The 23,976-nt window shown below is 35.8% G+C and overlaps 1 protein-coding gene across 3 annotated transcripts in view; it reads left to right on the top strand.

Annotated features, from left to right (window-relative positions):
- BTBD9 (BTB domain containing 9) overlaps positions 1–20,174 on the top strand; it is a 111,625-nt gene extending 91,451 nt beyond the window's left edge. For 2 of the 3 annotated variants that reach the window (XM_027735018.2, XM_039389464.1), the window contains 3 exons: positions 12,974–13,052; positions 16,765–16,782; positions 17,488–20,174. In XM_027735018.2, the coding sequence (XP_027590819.1) occupies positions 12,974–13,052; positions 16,765–16,782; positions 17,488–17,592 (202 nt within the window). In that variant the 3' untranslated portion in view covers positions 17,593–20,174. The remainder of the gene's footprint in view (positions 1–12,973; positions 13,053–16,764; positions 16,783–17,487) is intronic. The other variant, XM_039389465.1, reaches the window with a different exon arrangement.
- The last annotated feature ends 3,802 nt before the right edge of the window (positions 20,175–23,976 follow it).

Raw genomic sequence — 23,976 nt, 5'->3', positions numbered from 1 at the left:
ACCAGAGTACGCTCATCTCTCTTCATTGTATGTTTCTGAATGCTGCACCCGTCTCTCACCTGGATGAAACAGAACATATCTTTTGCTGATGTGGTCCAATTTTGCAACTGTTTTTTGACTCAACCACATCCTGATTTTTTTTGATTAATACTTTGACATGCCATCCCAAAAAGGACTAATCCTGTATTGGTATTGAAATTGTCTTCACTTGGATAAGAAGGAGATATGTCCTTCCATGGGACTATGATTGCCTGTTTGACAAGTGCCTCTCAGAGCAATAGTCAACTAAGAATCGTTATACATGTATTCATGTCAGGCTAAAATACCAATTCTTTCTAAAAAGTATGCTCCAAATTACATCTGATTCTCTACCAAGTTCTGGAGATGTGAGTGCAACATAAGTGGTTGATAAGGTCTTGAAATCCTGAGTTTACCCTTTCTGGCACTAGTTCTATGTTTAATATACTGCAGTAGACTGCAGAAAAATAACTTACTTTTCAGTGTAGGGAATGAAACTTGATGGAGTTAAAACATAGGAGAATTTCACAGGAGCCTACATTTAAAGAGACAAAATGCTTTCACAATGAGAAAGTTTAGATTACTAGTAATATTTTCTATTCACTTTCCTGTCTTCAAAGATGTATAAGAGGTGTTTCCTTTGCTGGCTTTTGGTCTGCCTGGTCTTGCAGTGGAGTTACAGACTTTATGAAAGTCATTAGCCCACTGTCTTGCAAGTGTCCTGTGAGGTTTCCAAGTAATTTTGCTCAATCTCTGGCACAAGCAGTAGGATGAACCATAAGGGTACCAAACACAGACCTCGACAGACACCTTAGATGATTAGGTAGTGGCAAACAAAACGATGAGAAAGAAAATTAAATTATGTTTAAACAGCATATATTGGTTTTGGCAGATTACTGAAGCGTGAACTTCCCCTTTAAACTATCAGTGTGCTGCTTTGGGTTGTTTTAATGGCATTTTTAATGTAGTCTTTTGTGTAAATTAATAATTCAGTGCTCAAAGGCAGGAACTGACAGGCTACTCCTAACCTTCTCTTCTCTCAGTTTTAAAAGGCTGAAGACAGAAACTGGATGTCTGTTATCTTCACAGGGGAAGCTTGTGTACCTTCCCTAAGTGCGAGCCAATTAATGCATACTGGTTGTGTAATTGACAATTTTCAGATGCTCTGTGGAGGCTTTTTTTTTTTTCTTTTCCACAATAAGCTGTTTCTCCCTACACAGTATGACAGTAATGAAAAACAGTCATGTTCCCTTCTATTTTTAAAAACATTTATTATAAGTGGACTCGAGCATGTTAGTGTTGAACAACAGAGACTTGCACTTGTTAGAAGAATTTGCTGACAGAGTTTGAAAGTCAAATGAAAAACACAAGATACCAAAGGCCAGTAGGAGAGTCAGACTTCAGAGTTAATGACACTTCTGATAGAATAAACCCTGCAAAGACAAATACAAAGCAGGCTATCACAATGCTCATCAACTCAGTATCATTCTTTAAAGTTCTCCTGTGTAGTTGTTGTGAAATGGATCTAATACATTGGCAACAGGCATACCGTGGTCAATTCCCCAGTAAGAAAAAAGGATCTAATACTCTGATAGAATTTGGGAAACAATGAATATTATTTATGGATCAGCAGTTCTAAGGCAGTTTGTATCACCTGTCTATATGGCTGTTTTGGGAGTTTTATGATTTTCTTGTGGGCATTACCTTATTTTCAGAAGGTTTATAACATACAACATTATATATTGTTTAATTTTTTTTGTTATTCGGAATATATTGCTGTTTTGATAAATGTTTAAAAACTTCCAAACTTAATTTCATGTTTCTATTGTTTGTTATCTTATGTAATAGCTATTTCAAATTCTGAATCTCATCTCAGTTCTGAGAATTTTTTTCTATAGTACTTCTGCTTTAAAGAATGTTAGTGGCAAACTTGGGTTTTGATTTTTTTTTTTCTGGGTGTACTTTTGTGAAACCAGTTTAATGTCTATCATGATATGATTATTTCTTCTGCTATAGAAATAATATTTGAAGTGTGTGAATACCTTTCCTCATAACTGCATGTGGCACATTACTTACGTTTGTAGCTTCTTATACTTAGCCACAAACATAGTAACTTTTTCCTCCTGTTCTCTTCTAGTTCCTTCACTTCACTGTATGATCCCATCCCTAGAATTCCCTCACATCCGTTTTCATTCATCATTCTTCTCCTTAACCACTTCCATAGGCCTTCTCTCTCATAATAAAATGGCTGTAGTATTTCTCAACTCTTTTGCCTTTCATCTGCCTCTATGCCTACATCACTCTTTCTGATGCTTCCCATCAGTTTTGCATGCCTGTCATACTAGAATAAGAAAATAACATTTTTCCTAATTTTTGTGTAGTCCTTAATTCTGTCTCATGCCTGAGCTCCTGAGTGATGGGGTGGAACAGGATAAAAGGAACTGCTCTTGTGCCTGTGATGTCAAACAGAGTATTTTGACTGTACTTCATCCTGTTTTACATTAAGTCGGTTCCACAGCAAAACCATTCTTGTACCTCTTCTGTCAAACAGAGTATATTTGAACTATGGTTCATCCATAGTTGAAATATACTTCACATGAAGCAAATTTCACAGCAACTCCGTGAAATCCAGATGCCTGCTCCAGGGTTGCCTAACCCACTGTAGCCACATTCATGCAATGCAGGATGAAATATGTTCAAGCAAGATGTCTGTGAAATTGCTACATTGTTAAGCTCAATTTCAAGTCTCACTTCACAAAAATAAACTAAGAGTTCTCATTAGTCTGTTCATTATGCCACTAGCAATGCCTACTGGAGCAAGTTAGACAGATATAAAGGGTCATTTTGTGTAATTATTGAGCTTTTAAGCCCTGCACGATAGAGGCGTTGAAGAACATATTTTTCCTTGTGTTTATCTGCTCACATTTTGAAAGATTCTAATAAGGCAAAAGAAGAAAGAGACTTCAGCTTCACAGACCTGTGTCTTATTGAGCACAAAGAATTAAGATTTCACAGAGAGAAAGCGGAGTTTCCATTTCAGAGCATTAGGAGCCTCTCAGAAGTGTGTAAGCTCTATATCTAATGTTTCATTTGCTAGCTTTTAGATGATTCTAGCTTGATTGAAGAAAGATCTAGCTTCCCTGAAGTTGTGTATCTTAGTGGTGATTCAGGATCACAGGAAGGTTTTCAAATTGTTAATTTGTCTTTTCTCTTTTTCCACTTGTACCGTCAGATCACTGTGTTTGCTTTTCAGCCACAAATATACATGGATCTTTTGAACAAGCCTTGAACAGTGTAACAAGGAGTTGCAAAGTGTCTTAGTCTCCCCTGAATGTTTTTCTATGCACTTGTTTCACTGCAGCTCTACATGTGCCATGTGCATTAAAGTTTTGCTTTACTCTCATTTGCCACGTGGCTGGCGTGTTCTCAGCTCCTCTTCATCCGCGTTACTGTGAGGAGAGTGGAGAGAACAACGCAGTAACTCCAACATCAGTTTGGATGTTAGCTCAGTTCTGCCTCAGAGAGAATAAGCAACACCTAATAATACCCACAGTTTCTTTTAGATAAGGAAATTTTCCCCCATGTCATCTAAGACTTGAATGTCTCTTTGGAGGCCAGTAAAAGCTGTTAAGTTAATGATATAAATAGATGTATGTATTACTAATATAATCTAGAAAAATACATATTTTAAAAAGTGCTAATTAAGTATGTCCAAAATATCATTGCATAGTCTTCTATTTAAAATAAAAATCAAAGCAAACATTCATTTACTTTCAGGAATTATTTTAATTATTTCTTATCATACTGACGTTTCAGTAGAAAATAGACTTGCTCTTCGCAGAAATTTGTAAATTCTGTCATCCTTCCTCTGTGACTGATTGTTCATACAGGCTATGAATACTTATATATCCCCCTTCAAATATTTGGGTCCCATTTTGATCTATAACGTTAAGCAATTCTGCAAAAGCCTGTGGTCTTAAGAGGTCTGCACCAACTATTGCTAACTTTGTTTAATGGTACAGAAATTCAAATTTTCTTACTAGGATAAGAATACTGCTGCTGTCTTGCATCCTGTTAAGCAAAGGGGTTTTTTCCCAATGGTAACAGAAACAAACTTTCAGCTCTGTCTGGTTAAGGACTCAGCAGTGCAGATTACTGCTTTTATATTATGGAATGATCCTGTGGCAGTACATTAGATTGTCTTCACAGTCATAAATTCTCTCTTTTAAAAATGTCTGTGCATGCATGCATATACCCACATGCATGCAGACACACCCACACATGCAGACTCAGCACCTGTGTAAGTAAATATTGCTACAAAATAGTTACCCAAATTGTAGATGTCTCCTGTGACACTGGTGCATTTCTCTCCCTGAGATAAGAAAGGAATACCTGATGCTTGAACTGTTGTTTTGTGGTCATATTCATTTACTTTGAAATTTGTTGTTGCATAAGATAATCTAATAAACTAATGAATAAGAAAGAGTTCATGATCTAGATGGTAAGTTGCTATTTTGTCTGTAGCCCTTTCTTACAGGAAAAGTTATTGAATAATATAGCAATTGTTGACATCTTGTATAGTCAGGAGACCAGTCAGATGTCAGAGATTTGCCCTAACTATGTTGTTGATATTCAGGATCTAATTTCATCAAAACTCTGGAAAGTTTGATGAAATTTGATTATGCTGGCCAAAACAGGTATGGTCTTTAGGGTTACAAATATACTGCATTGAGATTTATGCAGTATTAAGCCATTGATTTATTCACAGTAATGTATTTAGAAGGACAGATTATAACCATGAATCACAAAGCTGAAGAATTATTATATCTTTAGGTTCATCCTTTGGGGATTTCTGCCCTATGTGGTATGTGGTTTATTTTTTTTTAGATTAATTCGTTGTCAGGCTTTTTTCATATACTTCAAGGGATGGTGCTTTCATTCTGCTCTTTGCTTTTCTATTACACTGAATTCCCACAGTAAGGAAATTTTTTTTTTTCTCAATACCAGTACAGAACATCATGTTACCTAATTTCATGATATTATTTTTCTTCTGTCCTTGTCAACTAATTTTTCTTTCTTAATGGATTTCATATACTTCAACTACGTAAAATCATTCTGCCTTTTTTCTGTTACCTTGGTTGCTACTTAAGCAAGTTTTGCTTGACTTTGTTTTGTGCTCTTTAATCATGAGTCATGTTTCCTTTGTTTTTCATATTGTATTTGTGAATTTTACTCAGCTCTTTGTATATAAATTTTTAAGGCATAGAGTTTCTATCTAAATACTAAAATTTAGTTTGTCAGACACTATTGTAAGGGAGTTACATTTTTTTCTGTTCTATAACACAGTAAGAGAAGCAAAAGTTATATGTGTTACTTTTGTCTTTCTTAGTTCACTTTACTCTCATGTCTAAAATTACTGCAGTCATGGATTCAGGTTCACGGTATTTTGTAGGCGAATTTCAGTCTGAGGTCACAAGGCTTTCTTTTCTGACCTTGAGGTTAATAGATAATTCAGTGTGGTAGTAGAAAGGGTAACAGTTTTCCTCCCTTCCATTACCAAACCTCAGTATTTGTATTGCTGTTAGGAGGAGGCACATGCTGATTTACTTTTTTCACTGTTTTATTCTTCTTAGAGGCTGTGGTTCAATTTACTGCATTCCTTGGAGATTTGACATGTCAATTAGATGTTATCGACAGTAATAGAAGGGCGGTTGCTGTAAATGTGAAGTTTTTACGAGTGGCTATGAAATTACACCCAGGGGAACGTAAGAGACAAGTGCGATAAATACAGCGTTAGCGTTCACGCTGCAAAGAAACTGAATAATAGGGAGCATGATTCTGTCTCATATCTCTGAAAGTATTGTTTATATATTTGTTATTAATCAACTATTCCCTTGGTATGAGGAGTTATATAATAAAAATAGCTTACAATCTGTTGTAAGGTTTATGGGTGGGAGAAGTCTTCAAAGTTGAAAGCATCCCATTAGTTGTATTACTGGGTATGTTATTGCATTGGATGGCTTTTCATATCTTTGCTACCAATGTGAACGTCAGGAACAATGACTATTGGTAGAGAATAAACACCACAAAACCAATTCAACCCCTAGGATTATGCAGACTTGTCTTGTGTGTGTGTGCTCTGGTGTACACAGAAGTAAGATCATAGGTCAAGTTACTCAAGTTCACAGCCTTCCTCCGCTGCCACTGCCATCCCCTAAGGATGTATCTTGTAGGTACTACATGCACAGTTCTTGCTACAGCATAGAAATTTGGCTTGTGGCATTCTGCCAGAAAATTGCCAACAAATTGCTAATAATTTAATTTTGTGTAAGATTTTTTAAATATAATCCATATTTTTGGAAGTACAGAAAGACAACCTATTGAAATTGGAAATATGTGTAAGTAAGCTAGATTATATGAGCTTATGCAGGACAAAAATGCTAACAGTTGCCTACAGTGGTGTAAATATTTGAAAATTGATTAGTTCATTTAGTTAGAAAAATAATGAGTACATTCAGTTTTACCATAGTTCAATTTGACTGTATTTTAACATTTTCTTCGTGTAATATTTTTTCTAAAAAAGCAAAAATGTCAGCACTGAAACTGTGAAAGCAGATGTTACTATAAGAAGTCTTTCATGTTAGAAGCTTTATAAAGATGTCAGAAAGTCAGTATGGACTTTATCAATCTATTTTATGTCAGAATTGTCATAATAGGTCTGTTTCATCAAACCCGCATTTGGTTTCTACAACAAACCCTATGTAATAAAATGTTTATGGCAGTTTAAGAAAGTATTCTTATAGAGGACAGATGTTTTGTTTGGATTGGTGTGAGTGACTAGTCATAGAAATTGCTATAAATAAGTTTAGTTCCGATTCTTTCAGAATTATGTATTCCTTATGGGAGGTATATTTAGAATAAAAACATTTGAGTGGAAGTTTCCCAAAAGGTGTGAATATATGTTTTTATTTGTCAATATATAAAGCTATTATGTAACAAAATCTGTGATAGATGACCTTTAATATTTATTATTATTCTCACATTTATTCCATACTCTTGTTATATTTCTATTAACCGTTTTTCTTACCTCTGTTAGAATTTCAAGTCCTTTTTGGGGTCTTTTTTGTGTTTTTTGGGTTTTTTTCACTATACTGCATAAAGTATATTTGGTAACTCATCAGTGGACTATCACATAAATATAACCAAGATGTATTATTAGGTCCGGTTTGCCTCTGTCTCTGAGAGCAGCAGAGAAAAAGCTGTTACTTCCAGCTTGCACCTTCCTTGCGTCTTTAGAAGTCTCATGTTTGACAGACCCCTTTTTGAAAAAGTGCTGTCGTGATGATTAGCAGAATAGATGGAAACTCAGTTTTAGTAGAGGTAGACCAGGGATAGAACTGCACTTAATTTGACTTTGATTTAAAAACGGAAGTGTTGATGACCTTTGATTCCTCAAAATATTGTCTTTCTCATGCTTTGTCTTCCTCCTCAGTGGCTTGGGAGGCTGGATGGCAAAGGGGTGGCTGAGCCAGCTATGCAGTCTGAATTCTGTGCTTTATGGGTCTGTCTCTCTGAATTAATATGTTAAATTACAGCTGTAACAGGAGAGGAAGCATTACTTCACTTTATTGTTCAGTACTGTTATGGTGGAAAACATGGGGTTTATAGGCAATTTATAAGGTAGCTGTAGACCGTTTTTGTATTTTATAACAAAACGGAAGTGTATAACAATTACCTTTATAGCATTTTTAGTGCACACTTCTGTGTTTATAGGTACTTCATAAGAGAGGTTAGTGTGGTATTCATTAATAGAACAGGGGGGGTAACATACCATGCAGAACATGCTGCGGTGCTCCTTGTGTCTCAGTCAGCTTGCTTATGTGTGCACACCATTTTTTATTTGGTACCATCACATACTGATTACAATCTGTTTTATTTTTATCAGTACAGACATCAGACTAATACATGGAAAGACAATACATCTTTTCTTTCCTTTTCCTGTCATTTGCTTTTACAAATTTCATTTTTAAAAAAAATATAGTCACAATTGAAGAATTCTGCATTCAAATAAGCTAAGAAGTGTTTCACTATTACTGTAGAACAAGGCCTGTGTGGACAAGTATTAGAAAGTAAAATGGATGTTACATTTGTTTCCCAGTCTGCACTGCTTTTCTTTTTGAAGTGAGGAACAAAAAATGGAGGTTGTACGTCACCGTGGAAAGTGAGGAGGCACAATGTGCACACTGAAAACATACATGCTTAGCCTAAAGCAAGCCTTGATATGGATATGATGTGGTTGTTACAGTTTTTGAATGTTAGTCACATGTAACAAAGCTTTCTCTTTTGTCTGATATTTTTGGCCTGAACTTGGTTTCAGCTCTGATCGGTGCTGCTCTGGTAGCCCACAGAGTGGGTAGTATTGGTAGTATTCTGTAGTGCCTGTGGCTCATTAGAAAACCTCAATAAAAGATAAGCTTCCACTACTTTCTCAATTTGTTCTTTCCAGAAGAGAAGGAAATAATGGGAAAGAGCCACTATTTAGGTCCTATTATATGTAATAAATCTTTAGAAAGATAGCAGCTTTTCTTAGAAATAACTAGGCAAAGATTCCAAATGCTGAGAAAAAACCATTATATTCTTTAGGAGGTGAGTTGCTATTTTGGAGCTATAGATAGTTATAGCAATAGCAAGCTATTGGACATGAGTATTTCTTGCATTTTTCTTGTAATAGCCTAATAAAGAAAAAAGACAACAGACATGAAAGTAGAGCGGTTTCAAATATTTTTTTCTTCCTCTGAATAGAGTGTGGTGAAGAGATTGTGAGATGTACAAAGCCATTGGGTTTTCAGCTGTTGCCGTTGGAGAGATGAAAGCACTTGGCCCAAGAGTCTGTTTATATGTTTGAACAGAGAAAGTGATTTTATTGCAAGAAGCTCTAAGTGAGACAGGCAGAGTCAGAGAATAAGAGAGCAAAAGATAATTATCTAAATTATGTTCAGGCTATTATAGAAGACGAATATAGTTAAAATGTAATTAAATATGACAGGCTCACAGGATGCAAGCATGGCTTTGGAATGCTAATCACCAATTACTGCATCTCCTGAGGGGAGTTGGGTAGAAGAAGACAGTTAAAAGTCGGGTGGCTGAGGTGAGATGTAGAGTGTTAAATAAAACACTATAGGACTGTAACAAGGCTAATTTCTTTTGGAAAATGGAATTGTGGTATCGGGGGACATTTGCTAGCCAAATAACTTGTAGTACTGCATTTCAACTTGAGGACCCTGGTATAAATCTGAGTAGGCTGCTAGCCTTGAGTCTTCTCTTATAGATGTAAACCTCAGCTTGAGGTAGTGATTATTTCTGTTGTGAAAGTGATGACCAGAACTGCTGCAGATTGAGCCAACAAATCTAAAACAAATCAACAGCAAGACATGTGTCAAAGCAGAAAAAAAAATCGACACTGCCTGAATATTTAATAAAACTAAACCCTGAAAAATGTATTTGTTAGAGGGTCACTAATAAGGACTACAGAGACACAAAAAGTCCAAAGACAGCAATGTCATTTTATGAGAGAAGTAAATTCTGATAGCTTCTTTATGACTGTGTCCTAGGTAAAGACAGTGAAAGTATTGCCACCAGTTTGGAAGATTTGTTTGTTTGGCATATGGGGAGTAAAGGTGAAGAAATGCCATCTATTACATAGAGCTATCTAATCCCAGGCTAAAAATGAGGTGCTTTTGATATACTTGAATGCTGCTGTTCCTGGAATACAGTGACTTATGTGTGAATCAATGGCAGAGCTATGTATAAAGTTTGGAGGAAATTTTTGTAAAGACCATCAAAAGCGATTTTGAGAATAGAAAGACTAGCTCCTGTGAGGAAAATATAAAGTGAGCAAATATGCATGGCATGACTAGACATGTACTGCTTTACTAGTAGTAGGAAGGTTAAAAAGAAACTTAAGGCTTACCCACAATGTTCTTAATCAAGGAACACCACTGAACAATTGTTATGGCCTGATACATAAACAGAAGTCTTAGTGAATTTGTTATATCAGCAAAAAATGCAAAAAGAGGTCAGATATGCCTTGATAATGTTCTGTCAGTAATCTCTTTTCTCATATGGGTATAGTTACATGCATAAATTATCTCTTTGATGCATAATTATATCTGTACTGGAGAGCTATTGCTTTGCATGTATTGATGTTCTCAGATGTACTGCTGCAGCCGAATCCATGAAACTTTCCAGTGAAGAAGGTTTGCCTTGCTTATTTCAAAAGTGATTCTTCGCAAATCCATTTGGCGTGTTTTCTATTTTGCTTTTTTTTCTTTTTGCTAAGGAAATAAACTAAGAGACCTAATTTTCTCATTATACAATCAAGTACTAATTCTCTAGTGGCACTATTCTTGAATTTTAATAACTCTTCTACAAATGGTCTATAATTTTGATTTTCCGATGGGAAAGGAACAAAATGGACACATAGCAAAACAGTAAATATTTTTGGGACTGAATTTATTGAAAAACCTATCTCCCTTCAAGCCTCACATCCTCAAGAAATTTTTTTACTCTTTTCCATTATGTTTTAATATTATTAAAGGCGTAATTATAATCCAATACTAAGAACAGCATTGTAGCAGAAAGTAAGGGCTTCTAATGAAGTGGGACGTGGGAGAAATTAAGGACTTCCTGGATGAGCTGACCTGGAAGTGTGTTGTCAAAACGATCTTCAGAGATCTTTTTCTCAACCCCTCTTACTATCTGTTGTGCTCTGCAGCTGTATTTCCAAATAGATGCATCAACTTTCTTGTTATCACATCATAGGACAGACAATGGCATTTACTGCCGTCCTTGGAAAATCTGCACTGAGCTCTTGCAGTGATTATTTGGCCAGTGCTCAGAAATAGTAGAAATAAATACAGACCCACTTATATTCTATTCTATGATCCCTAATTAACGTATTTTCTTGTCATGGAACACAAACTCTACCTTGGTGTCTAGGAAGGCGTGGACTGTTCTTAATAGCTTCTTTAGGATTTTATACTCTTTTATTTCTAATAGCTTTAAAATATTTTCCAAATCACTAAAAAGGGAAATCTGATTTTTACAGCATCATTGTCCTTGCATAAAGTGTGTATGTATGTAAATGTGAAAGCATATACATAATGCAAACTATGGCAATGCTTTGTTGTGAGAAGTAGTGTTGTGATCATCTTATTGTCCCAGCTGCTCGTCTTTGGGACTTTGTACTTTAAGGTAACAAGTTCTGTTTGGTCATGGGGACTAACTGACTGGCTGTACTAGAGTAATGTGAGAAAGCAATTCAATAATTACTCACCTGTTTAGGGGGAAAATGTTTAAATCATAACAGTCTTTCAGATCTTGGGACAGTCAACAAAATAGTCCATTCTCATTTTTTGTATTTTATTTAGAGCATGAAGAAACAGCCTGAGCTTTAAATTAAGGGTATAGCCACACGAGGGATATAAATAAACCATGCTGTTAGGTAGATAACTGCTGTACCTCTGAGGCCTGCCACAGACCACACCTTTCTGTTATCATGAGTAACTCTAATTACACCCATTACCTGATGTGGTAAGACCAGTAAACTACTTGAAATTCAGTCTCAGTTGGGCTCATAATCTTCTTTAAGCAAAAACAGCCAGACAGCAGTGATAGAAGTAATAGCAGACTAATTTAATCCCAGAAATGCAATGTTTGTGACAAAAGGTTTTTCCTACTAAGGGAAAAATCAAGTGTCTGACAAATAGTCAGCAGCCAATCTGTTCATACTGCCAGGCTTTAGGGTAGTCTATTGGTGGTGAGTAGTGTTTTATTCCAGTTTTGCTTTGGTCCTTTTTTCTTATATGAACACTTCTGAAGGTATTCTGAACCCATTCTGGAAAACTATCCAATGTTTTACTTCTGTAGTCAGTTAATCAGGTTAGACCTATCTCCATTTTATTTCTGAAACCATCTGTGATAGTCTGTTTCAGCGAAAAATTAAATGGTGTATCTCATTTGCATGTTTTATGAATGTAAAATAATTTAAATTTTAATGTGTTCAAGTACTAATCTAGTATAGTGGAAGACTGGTACCAAACCGAAACCTCTATTTCCTGGTATTCTTTTTATTTCTTCTCTTTCACTGTCAGTGTGTTCTATAAGCACAAAGGTATGTAGGAAGTTGTGTCCTTTTCCTGCTGTGTATTACATTACTTGAGGTGCTGCCCCTCACCGAGATCAGAAGAGTATGAACGAGAAGCAAAGATTATACTGGTCCCACTGTACCTCTAGTGTTCTCAGTCTAGCCCAAAAAGTTATATGCCAGCTCTGAAGGAGTAGTGGTCTGTTCTCCTCACTGCCTCTATGTCAGGATGGGGAAATCTTCACGACCTGACCTGCAAAGAATGCTTTGTGTCACTTATAATTTTCTGAAAGGACCTTGGCCCACACAAAGGAAGCTTGGCTCCTCTGCCTCTACTGCTCCACTTAGAGTGAGATGAATTTATTTGAGTTTTTGGGTGGTTTGTTTTGTTGGGTTTTTTTCCTTAGATCTGTAATTTCTTTAATCAAGCTCTGATGATTTCTCATGAGTAGTTAACAGGAGAATGCATTTACTTTTATTTGTCTGACCTTTTGTTTATCTAATACAGTCAATATTAGCCAAGGATTTTAGATTTTAGGCTTCTTTTCTTTTACCGTTTTCTTAACTTTCTACAATAGTATGATTAATGTTCCTGCACACAAATTATAGTGGTATAAGGTATGTACGAAATCACATAAGCAGAGTCAAGACACTTAAAAATAAACATGAGGGAGGAGTGCTGAAAATTCAGGCAATGGAAGGTGTTTCTCTATTTGCCCTATTAAGTGATAATAGTACTTACAGTCACTTGAATGCATTCTTTTGTGACTGTGTTCAATATTTGTATGTCTTTCTGGATTTTCTTTGTAGATCCTGGCAAACAATCACTTTTGATAAACAGCCTGCATCTTTTATCAGAATAGTTGGAACTCGCAACACAGCTAATGAGGTAAGGAACTTTTAAGAAAACCTACATTCTTCATGAATACACGATACAGGTTTTCATATCTTGCAGTGAAATTGATAAGGTCTTCTCAAATGTACAGGCCTAATTTTTTTGCTCTGGCAATCTAGCAAAATTAGAATGAATGCTTTTCTTATGTGAGTGTTTAACGATGTTATTGTCTGTTCCTGGTTTTGGCCTTTCCACACTGCCATCAAACATTTCTACTGGGTTGGGTTTTAAACTAATCCTTATTCGATAAACGATGAAAATGCCATTTTAGCACACTAGAAAGGTGTATGGTCTCTGATTACTTGGTTTTTATCACCTTTATATTATCTTCTTAATTAATAAAATGTAAGAAAAATCCCATATTTTTTAGAAAATCTTATTTGCATAAGATTCATTTATAATTAATTTTCATACCTGTTAAATCATTTGAATAATAGTGGCCAAACCAAGAGATATTGTTAATTTTATACAGAAAAAAAAAATGGGCCTTAACCAACCAAGTGCAGTATCATCCTCTCTTTATTTACTTGTGCTTCTGTCTTTCGTAATCGTTGTGCATTGTCTCAGATGAAGTCCAGATTTTACACTTGACTTCAATGAAACAATTTACAATATGTGAATTTAATAATATTTGTAAGTCTTTGTGAGATTAGGACTTTATATGAGAAGACTGTAAGAGGCACCAAACGCTGCTGCTTCTGTGTATACACATGCATGTCTACATCCCACACGTGTAGTTCACCACCAACCGTTGTACTTTCACACTTTCTACAAAGAACTTGGGATAGCACTCTTACATTTGGATTAGTTAGAGTTTGTCAACTGCATAATGACAGTCTTGTTTCCTCTCGTGCCAGTGTCTGTACGTTCTCAACTCTTTGTCAAAAAAGAATGAGGTGCATTGAGTGAACCTAGCAAACCAGCCTACAGTATATATCACTTTCAGCTTTTAATTCTTAAAGATAGCTTTAAGCCCTGAAGAGTAATAGGCTTTTAACCATAATTCCAGTTTCAAACTGGTTACTATTTTCAAGGATTTTAATATCCTGTGTAATTTATTTATATAGAGCACTGCATAACTAGTGAAGAACAGTATGTGTAAATTGAGGTTACAGCTATTCATGTAGTGGCGCAGTGGAATTATAAACACATGCTGGTGTTCTTGGTCTTTTCCTCTTTTGTTTCTAAAATCTGTACCCAACACTAATTTCGTTTAGTTTTTTTATTATTATTTTTTAGTTTCTCCTAAATCCTGTAAAGTAGGAACATAATCGGTGTGCACATTATTACTAAATTACTTTTATGTATCTATAGATATATTAAACAAATGGTCTGTAATATTTTGGCATAAATTTTAACTTTCCAAACAAGGAAGCAAGATATTTTTCATATTTCTGATTTAAATAATAATAGTGTAACTGAAGTCTTGGTTTGTTCTGGAGTCTGTAGTCTCAGTAGTCTCTTCAGTAAGAATACCAGCAGTTTCCATAATTATTTGCCCACAGCTGGTTGCATATTATGTCAAACCATTCTCATTTTAAATAAAATATACTAATGGCAGCATATTTTTATCAAGGAGTATTATTGTAATAGGTACAAAAATACTCCTTGCTTGTTGTACCAACACATACCTTTGAACTTTGAAGCACAATCTGTACTTCCCCAAGTGAAGAGTTGACTTTTGGACTTGCAAAAAAATCCCATAAAATTTCTCCACTTTGTGAATTATTTAATCTTTTAAACTTGTTTTTACCTTTGCCATGTTTTCCAGGTTTTGGAAGACGTGATGTTCAGTGATTTTTTGACCTGATATTTGAATTTTTTTTTGGTATATTAGAACAAGATACAATTGTAACTTTGGGTTTTTTTCTTGAGCTCCCAAACATGCTACTTTTGTAGAGAAAAGGATTACTTTTCCTTAGTTCTTGTCTTCATTTATTTGTCAGACAGGTCACCTGATACTTTATGTAAGTTTACCTTGTTATTCCTCTTCAGTATTACTGACCTGGAAAGGACACCTAGTTGCTGATGTGAGAGCTTTATCTTACAAATTACTGCACCAGTGTGTATGTACTTGGCCTTCCTTCTTTGTATGTCTGACCTTTCTTAAAATATCCATGAGAAGTATAACTGATGTGGGTCAGAGGATGATGCTGAACTGTCATCTCTTTCTTTTGAGAGAAACACGTGCAGGATTCTTTGTTTTAGTAATACTGTTCTGAAATACTTAATTCCGATACCAGCTGAAACGGTTGAGCTCAGTTGTGCTTCTCAGTCTTATGCTTCTCTCACATGCTCTATTCTTTACATTTTGATGTGGCAGAGTAACTGAGAAAAATGTTCTAAATTCACAGGCTTGTTAATGTACCAGATGTTTTGAGCATTAAGAATTTAGTATGAAAGAATCAGTAAAAATTAATTTTAGAATATAAGGATCAGGTACTTCTGACTTTCTAGACTAGTATTAGATAAATTTTAGTGCTACCCACACTGTTTTTAAAAAATCTGCATCACTATGTAAAGTGAGGTTTTAAATGATAACACTACTGTTGTGAGATACAGTAGAAATATGGAATCTTCTGATTTGAAGGCTTCTATCCCATTCATTAGACTGTGCTGCCTTTCAAGGAAAGCAGCATCTTAAAGAGGTGAGAGAATGTTCTTTTCTGCAAGGCCTTATCCTTGTAAGTGCAGCTGGAAAAATGAGAATAGCTGTTACTTTAAAAACACGGGGGCGAGATGAGTACAAAAGGGGCTTCTCGAGAAGTGTAACTAAATACAAAAATCAGCTTCTCAAGAACTGTAACAGACGGAGAGAATTCATGCCGCTGTAGGAATTAGTTCAGCTTCAGAAAAAAAGTCACCAGAAGAATAGCAGAGAAAAACCATTTTGTGCACATGTGTCTGTGTGTGGCTATGAGTGTGGATTTGTAATCTGTTCATAAGTGTATATATTATAAAGGCATAGCAATGCATGTGAGCATGTACATAAATATAGAAATATAAGCATGCATCACCATGTATCTGTATAAAGAACTGCAAGAATTCTTACACTGAGAGGCACAAGAAAATATAATGGGGATTAAAAAAAAAAAAACGAGTGACTGTGAATACTTTTTTATTCGTTTCATGTGTGCTGTCAGAATTGGAATTAACTAGCTACATCCTCAAAAAAGACCTGGGGCTATTGCAGACATGTCAACACAGATGTCTGCTCAGTGTGCACTTGAGCAGGGATGGTCAAAAAGAACAATAGGATTTTAGGTTGTATTGAAGAAAGGATAGAAAATATAATATTATGTAGTCTTGTATGAATATGTAGTATGTCCATGTCTTGTTTATGGTATTTGATTTTGCCCACATTAACTTGAAAGGGTCTGGGAAAGGGCAGTTAAGATTATAAGAGATTATCTTTGTTTGTGAGAAGAGCTTTAAAAACATGATCTGCTCTCAACAAGAATAATAGAAAATGTCATAAAAGCATACAAAGTTAAGACGAGACAGTAGTTTTAAAATTCAGGTTTTAATATTCATGAAGCTTTAGCTTTAAAACAATAAGGCATGAGAAAATAGCAGATTTTAAAACAGTATAAGAAAAGATTTATGTTTAGTCTGTAGCAAAGTTGTGCAATTCGTAGCAATGAGAAATCATATGGAAAGAAGTTTTGTAACAATTTTAAAGAGTTCCTCCCCCTTCTCCTCCCAGGCACTTCAAGAACAAGAAGTAAGTAGAAGTAAGAGTAAGTAAAGTAGAAAATAAAATGGAAAAAATGCTTAAACAGATGGTCCTCTAAGATACAGTCACCTGTACACTGGTCCCAGATATTGTTTGAAACATCAGTAAATGATCACTGTTTGAAATGGAATATTTCATCTGATGAAGCAGCAGCCTCCGTGGACACTCTGAATGCCTTTCTACATACTCCAGGACATGTCTGTAGAGCTACCATTGCTGTTACAGCAGAGGGCAATCTTGAAATAAAATCATGTTGGTAATGATTTAAATTTCATTTCTAGTGTACGTGAACATTCAGCCTTTTGAGGAAGTAATTATATTGTAAGATATGTTTAAGACAATATAATTGTTGTTGTCATCTGATAGCATGTAGTAGATATTTCTGCTACTTGGCAAGGAAAAGAATAATTTACAAATATCTCTATCCACTTTTGAAGTATTTTTCTGATTTTTAGTGCCATATGTAAAGGTTGGTATATTTTGAAGGCCTTCTCTTGCTCCACTGGTGTCCTTTTCTAAAGTTTATTGCCCATGGATAAATGTTTTTGACCTCATGGCGAAACATTCTAATTTGACTAATTACTTTGTCATTGATCTGGCCTGCACACTTCCATATAGACTTCATCTTACTTTGATTGTGCTTTTGCCAGCATTAAATTGTTTTGCTTTATCTTCATTTTTCGTTCTCTCCAGGTGTTTCACTGTGTGCATTTTGAGTGCCCAGCACAAAACAGTACCCACAAGGACGAGAGTAGTAAGGAAGTGGCATCAACAGAGGTGGGGACTGCTGGACAGTAGCTTGTTTCTCGCCCTGTTTGAGCTGCAAGCACTAGTCCCCTGCATTCCCCTCCTGGATCCACCTTGTGTTCACATGCTCACCAACAATAAAGAAGGTTGAAAGGGAGCTTTTGCAGCCTTGATGACATTCTGTGAAATTATTCAGAACCTTCTTGTGCTGGCACCTGTTCTTTCTTTGTGAACGAAGGGGACCATGTCTGAAAGCTGGAAACGTTGAAATGGAAAAGGCTTTTCCTGAGCACATGAAGAGACTGCTTCACTCTCCTCAATTTGTTCAAATCAGGCTGGTCTTCAAGGGGTGAGAAAATAGGTCTTCAATCCTCATCAATTACCCCATTAACACCCTACCTCTCTAATCTAACCAAGGCAAGGAAAACAGAAGGAAATAAAAGGCAGAGCTACAGTGGAAATCTAAAATTACTGGAGCAGAATGGAAGGCATATGAAATAAGTATTTGTTCCCTAGAGGCTTTCATTAGCAAAAAAAAAATATTTATGGAACACATCAGTCCAGCATATATGTTATTTTTAAAAGTGATTCTTCATTCATATTCCTTTGTAACTAGTAATCTGTTTTCTAAATCATTTTGACCCTGTATTCCAGTTTGTCTCTTATTTTTGGCTGTAGTCAATGCTGTACAGTAGATTAAGGAAGTATCAAACATGTTTACCTGCTGAGATGCAAATTCCCTCATTCATCAGTGGGATGACAAGAAAAGCATTCATGATATCAACAAACTAATTAATGTATCTATATTAATCTTGACCTTAGTTGACTTTTCAAAGTACAAAATTGTCATTTCTTACACTCAAAAAGGAAATTCCTAAATCAAACATCCATCTTGAAGAATAGCATATTTTTTCACTCCTGAAAATGATTAAATTTTGCCTGCGTTTCTAAGACAGCTTGCAACAGATCATCAAAAATGTTTGGTTTAGAAAAGTGGAACTGCATCTGGTCACTGACAAGCAGTTGTTCAAATACAGAAAGAAGAATTTGCAGATAACTTACATTTTTCCAAGAAAAATTGTTTTACAGTTTGGAGCTAAAAATTCACAGGCTATGTGTGCATTAACATTTCTCATGAGCCTCACAAAATATGATACTTTTGCGCTGTATTGTAAAAAATTTGGTTCTTACTTTACAGTTACAGAATTCATTATCCATCCGTGTCTGTCTGGATTGCATTGCCTGCTACTTTGCTTATTCTGTTTTCACACTGATGATGATGCAGTCTCTTACTCTCTAGACCTGCATGACTTTTAGGAAGAACTCCATGTTGGTCTTTCAGTATGGGATAAAGACATTTTGTTTTAAGACAAATGCTGATGTAATTGGCAAAATTGATTAGGAGGATTGTTACTCCTCACAAAGTATATTGTATTGGAAATGTCAGCTAACCAGTTTTATGAACTTGGAATTTCCTATGGTGATAAATAGCCTTGTCAGAAGAAAACAAAGCTGGTGCAGGATAAATACGGTTTTGCTTTGCATAATCATAGTGATAAAATGAGTTATATCAACATAGTGAATTGTATGTTAATTTATCACACTACTTAATTTGAAATAATTTCCCTGTTGGATACTAGTTGTGCTAAACCCAAAAAGAAATATAATCGGTGGTAGCAGTGAATCAGAGGAAATTTCTAATAAGAAAAGCGTTCTTTCTTCTTTCAAATAAAATTGATTAGGCTTTATCAATAATATTACAGTATTTTCATTGCCAAATTACAGTTTAGTTCAGACAGTCCTCTCCCTTCCCACTGCTGTCTCCTGACTTGTGAATGCTTGTTGGTGAAGATGGATGCCCATTGTGCTGTATAAAGCTTCTAATGTATGTGCTACAGCTGCCTCAGACAGTCTGGAGTTCTGGGACAGGATTTTGCTTGTGACAGTCACCTCCTCATCTGTGGGGCTGATTACCTTATGGTTTAGCAGCCTTTGGAGCATGAAAGAATTGAGACCAGCTACTGGGGACACCACCCTCTTGTTTAAGTATAGATCCAAAAAGTTGAAATTTTTTTCCCTTTGAAAAGTAAAAGCAGAAAATTTCTCCTGTTGTAATCCATGCTGGAACTACTGAGATGCATGGAGTGTGTCTTGCCTTTGGTAGATATAAGTCCTTTTGTGTGAGTGATGGTATTTCTTTGCACTTTGATCAAACAAGTCTGCTTTTGTCAAACTGTGGAGCAAAGGGCATAACTTTCTAGCTGTTAGTATTTAGTAGTCACTGTGGTAGAGAATGTTAAAAAAAAAAATTAGGAAAAGGTTGTGCCAGCTGTTCTGAGTCTAGGCTCCCAGAGAAAGAATGGGATTTTTCCATTTGCAGTCTCTAATGTGCACAATTAATTTTTATGATACAAAATTAATTTTTATGATTTTGTAGACTATAACCTACTGCAAATCTTTTTGATCTTGTCCTGTGACTCATTGTGGAACAGAAGTGTCTATTTCCCATGATATTCACTCTCTGCCAAGAATATGAATGAACATATCTGAGATTCCCAGAGCAAAAACTCCAAGGTCCTGTAGACCCTTCATTTCCTTACCCCCATAAATCAATAAAAAACCCAACAACTTTGCATTGTCTCTTCCTGCAGGTATTAGTATTGGACTTACTCACAATGGCCCTTCTCTGGGTCTTTATTTTATACAGAGTTGCTCTTAGAACCTGTCACCAAGGTGAGCCCAGTGAGCTCCTGGGGTTTTAAGGCAAGCCCTGCCACAACTTCACATTTTCAACCTTTACCCTTTTTATTCAAAGAAATAATGTTTTCAGAGAGCTGAACTCTGCTTGGTCTTCTAATATTACCCACCAACAAACACCCCTAATACCTGTATTGCCTAGAAGAGGTCTCTTCTCTTAAACGTTGTATCAGCAACGTATTACTAGTGACAGAGGAAGACGCCACACAGAATTGAGTTGTGGTTTGGTGTGAATGTTTGCATCCTGTCTAATTATTGTCTGTATTTATTGACTCCCAATTTCAAATGTACTTCCTGTATATTCTTCTGAAGTTTTTTTTTCTTTTCTTTTTTACCTTTGCTTTTCCTTTCAGTGAAAGTAAGTAGTGCTGTTATGGCTTAGTATCAGGGTTTAATCAGAGTGATGAAATACTATAGTTATTCAGAACTGTGCGATCACTCATATTTTATTTGCAACAAGGATAGAGCAGAACTGACCAGGCATTCGTGGCTTTCTCATCAGAAACTATGAAACAGACCTGCTGTTAGATTTCTACATACTGCAACTAACTGTATTGTCATTATCGAACCATTAATTCTATTTGGTACTTTAGTATCTTTAAGTTCCCTAGGCCTCATTTTCTCAGTTTTTCTTCCATGGGTTGAATTCAGATTTAGACTTAACTCATGTGGAGCTCAACAAAGGCGTTTCTAAAAATCTTTTTGTTTAGTTAACTTTTCCGAAATGCAAATAAAAGGTTTTTTTATTCACAGAAATGTAGGGGAAAATTATTATCTGGGAAAATTAATTTTTTAAGTGAGACAAAATTGTTCAGCTCTGTTTCCAAGCCGTTTCCAATCAGCTCTAAAATAAGGTCAAACAACTTGTTAAATGGAATTGCAATGAGAGAGGTTAACCCAAATCTAGTGTAAAAGACAGCACAGAGGAGATATACCAATTTTCTTAGAGTAGGAACTCTTTTTCATTGCAGTTTCCTTCCTTTAGAGCTCCCTTTCTTTCTTTTTTTCCTCACGAAAATCAGGTTTTCTTGTTTATTATGACAACTCATGTAAGAGCTCAATGCTTCTCAGCATTACTAAAAAATTCAATTTCGTGCCTCTTCATCTTTACTAATGGTAACATTAGAGGATTTTCGGTTGAGTATCTGACTTGATGAGAGTTGGTTTCCATGAAAGAAAGCAAAAGATGTCTGTAATCGTTCCAATCTAATTAAATGTTCAGTACAAAAATTAGAAGACAAAGTTAATGCCATTCTTGTCTGATTGTTGTGTGTTCGTAGTTCTGGTAATAAAGTGATGCCCGTTCAGAGACACTCAGTAAGGAACTAGAACTTAGATTTGATTTCACATGCTATACATTGCATTTCTCTATGAAGATATTAATTGGCTGATATTCTGACAGGTGTTAGTATACTGTCAAATAAGCAAGTGAATGCATTGGTAACTTTGTTGTTGTGGCTAGAGTAGTGAGCAAATAATCAGAGCCAGTAAGAATTAATATATTTAAGAGTAAACGTTTAGGCTTGTGTGTCATGATACTAGTTGCCAGAGGACTAAACCATGCTTCAGAAATAATGGTTTTTAGATCCTAGGAGATGCTTGAGGCCTGGTTCTCATCCCAGTTTCTCAATGAACGGTCTATTTAGATTAGAATCATTAGTTCTCTCTGAACTGATTGTTGTTGTCAGTTGTACTAGTTAACTTATATATATATAGAAGCTCCACAAAACTTTGTTCAGGATACAAAAATAAAAGTTCTGAGTCAGGTTTTAGGAGTACCTAAATATTCATATATGTGTGCACACATATATATATGTTAAATCGAGCTAGTAGCTAATTATGTAGCTTGAATTTAGAACAGGCTCTAAAGCTCCAAAACTAAAAACAAACAAACAAACAAATACAATGTCTTCAGGCATGTGTGAAGTGCTACTCCTGTGATATGGCAGGATGGTGACTATGTTATGGTTGCTTAAGTGCTAATGTCCAAACAAGGTATGGGTGAGCAGGTCCAAAGTGCTTTGTTGCCCAGTTGTCAAGTATTAGTGTTTTGGCTGGGGTGTATAAAACATAGAGCAAGTTAAATGCTAATTTCAAAGACAGGGCTGCAGTCCAAAGAACACAGATATTCCTCCTAGCTGCCTTGTCTGCTATGGCTTGCAGTGTTTACAGAGTGAGCCTTCATATGATTTCAGTTAACTGCTCAAAAACACCCTGCAGTCTTTTTGGCCCTTCCCAAGGTTTCATTGCAAAGCTTTGGCTGAGGTAGTGTCAAAGTCCCACTCATATTCCATGATAGAATCTGGGTCTGTGTTTGACTGTTTACTGTGAAAAGTTTTAAAGCCACCCTGCTGCTTTTCCTAGAGAAAGAAAGTCCAAATTAAAAACTTCAGTATAGAATGAGGAAACTACAGATATCTGTCATTTACCAATAGACTGACTGGCAGTACAACTACATACCAGTTTTATCATTCTGTATGTGTTTCATTACTACAATACATACAAATGGTGGAGGTGAAGAATCAGTTCCTTCCACCCTTGGCATTAGACATTATCACCAAACAGTCATTAGAGAATTACTTCTCTTCTCTTACTCATTCCTTCCAGCCTTAATAGAATAATACAGTTCGGTGTTTGGCAAAAAATGATAATTGATTCCTTACATAACCATAATGGAATTGAAGTTCAGATTACTAAAAGCTTGAATGAGTGGTGGCATCACCCTGCACAGGTGTAAACATACCTTTCCAGTGCCTCCTACTACTTTAGGCCCTAATCTGTAATAGAGGAGGAAAGCTGCACTATTGGTAAAATGAACTTTTACTCATTCTTTTCGTATTTATCATCTTGGCACATCTATTCTCTTTGTGCAGATGCTTGGTTAAAACAAGATAACCTAGTTTGTCATAATTTTCTGAATTATCCAGTGACTCCTGAGATTTGGCAGATATACATGAACAACTTCAGTCTATATTTAGTAGTCTGAGGAATTTACAAAACAAATCTATATGGTCTTTTACACCAAATTCTACATGTCCAAAAAAGTACAGCTGACTCCTGAAATATCAAGTAAGTTGGACAGTATTACTGTTCAGATGAGGGTTTGTGTGTCTGAGCTATGTGCCAGTGAACAGTAGTTATCACAGCTTCTTTTCAGTAGAGGAAGCAGGGAATCATAGAATGATTCAGATTGGAAGGGACCTTAAAGATCGTCGAGTTCCAGCCTCCCTGCCATGGGCAGAGACACCTTCACTAGACCAGGTTACTCAGAGCCCCATTCAACCTGGCCTTGAACACCTTCAGGGATGGGACATCCACAGCTTCTCTCAGCAACCTGTTCCAGTGTCTCACCACCCTCACAGTAAAGAATTTCTTCTTCTTCTTCTTTGGATCTATTTCAGGAATTATGTCCCTTATTCATTTTGAGAGGTAAATACTTAAGTGAATGTTTTTATACAATAATACAAAATTCATGGAAGGTAGATGATTAGATTTAAAAATGTCAGTTAAAGGAAGAGCTGGTGTTGCAAGGAGCAGTTTAAGGGAAAGACTGGTATGGAATTGCATGGTTGCATCTGTGCATATATAGCAAAGAAAATGTATGTGTTACCCAAGTTGAAGTGACTATTGGCAAAGATGTGTTTCTGCGTGGCCTTTCTGTTTTTAGGGAATTTTGTT

The sequence above is a fragment of the Pipra filicauda genome, unplaced genomic scaffold (assembly GCF_003945595.2).
Source record: "Pipra filicauda isolate LSUMZ 115617 unplaced genomic scaffold, ASM394559v2 scaffold72_size3293161_pilon, whole genome shotgun sequence".
Classification (NCBI taxonomy): domain Eukaryota; kingdom Metazoa; phylum Chordata; class Aves; order Passeriformes; family Pipridae; genus Pipra; species Pipra filicauda.
The sequence above is the reverse complement of the archived record's forward strand: the minus strand, read 5'-3'. Positions and strand labels throughout refer to the sequence as shown.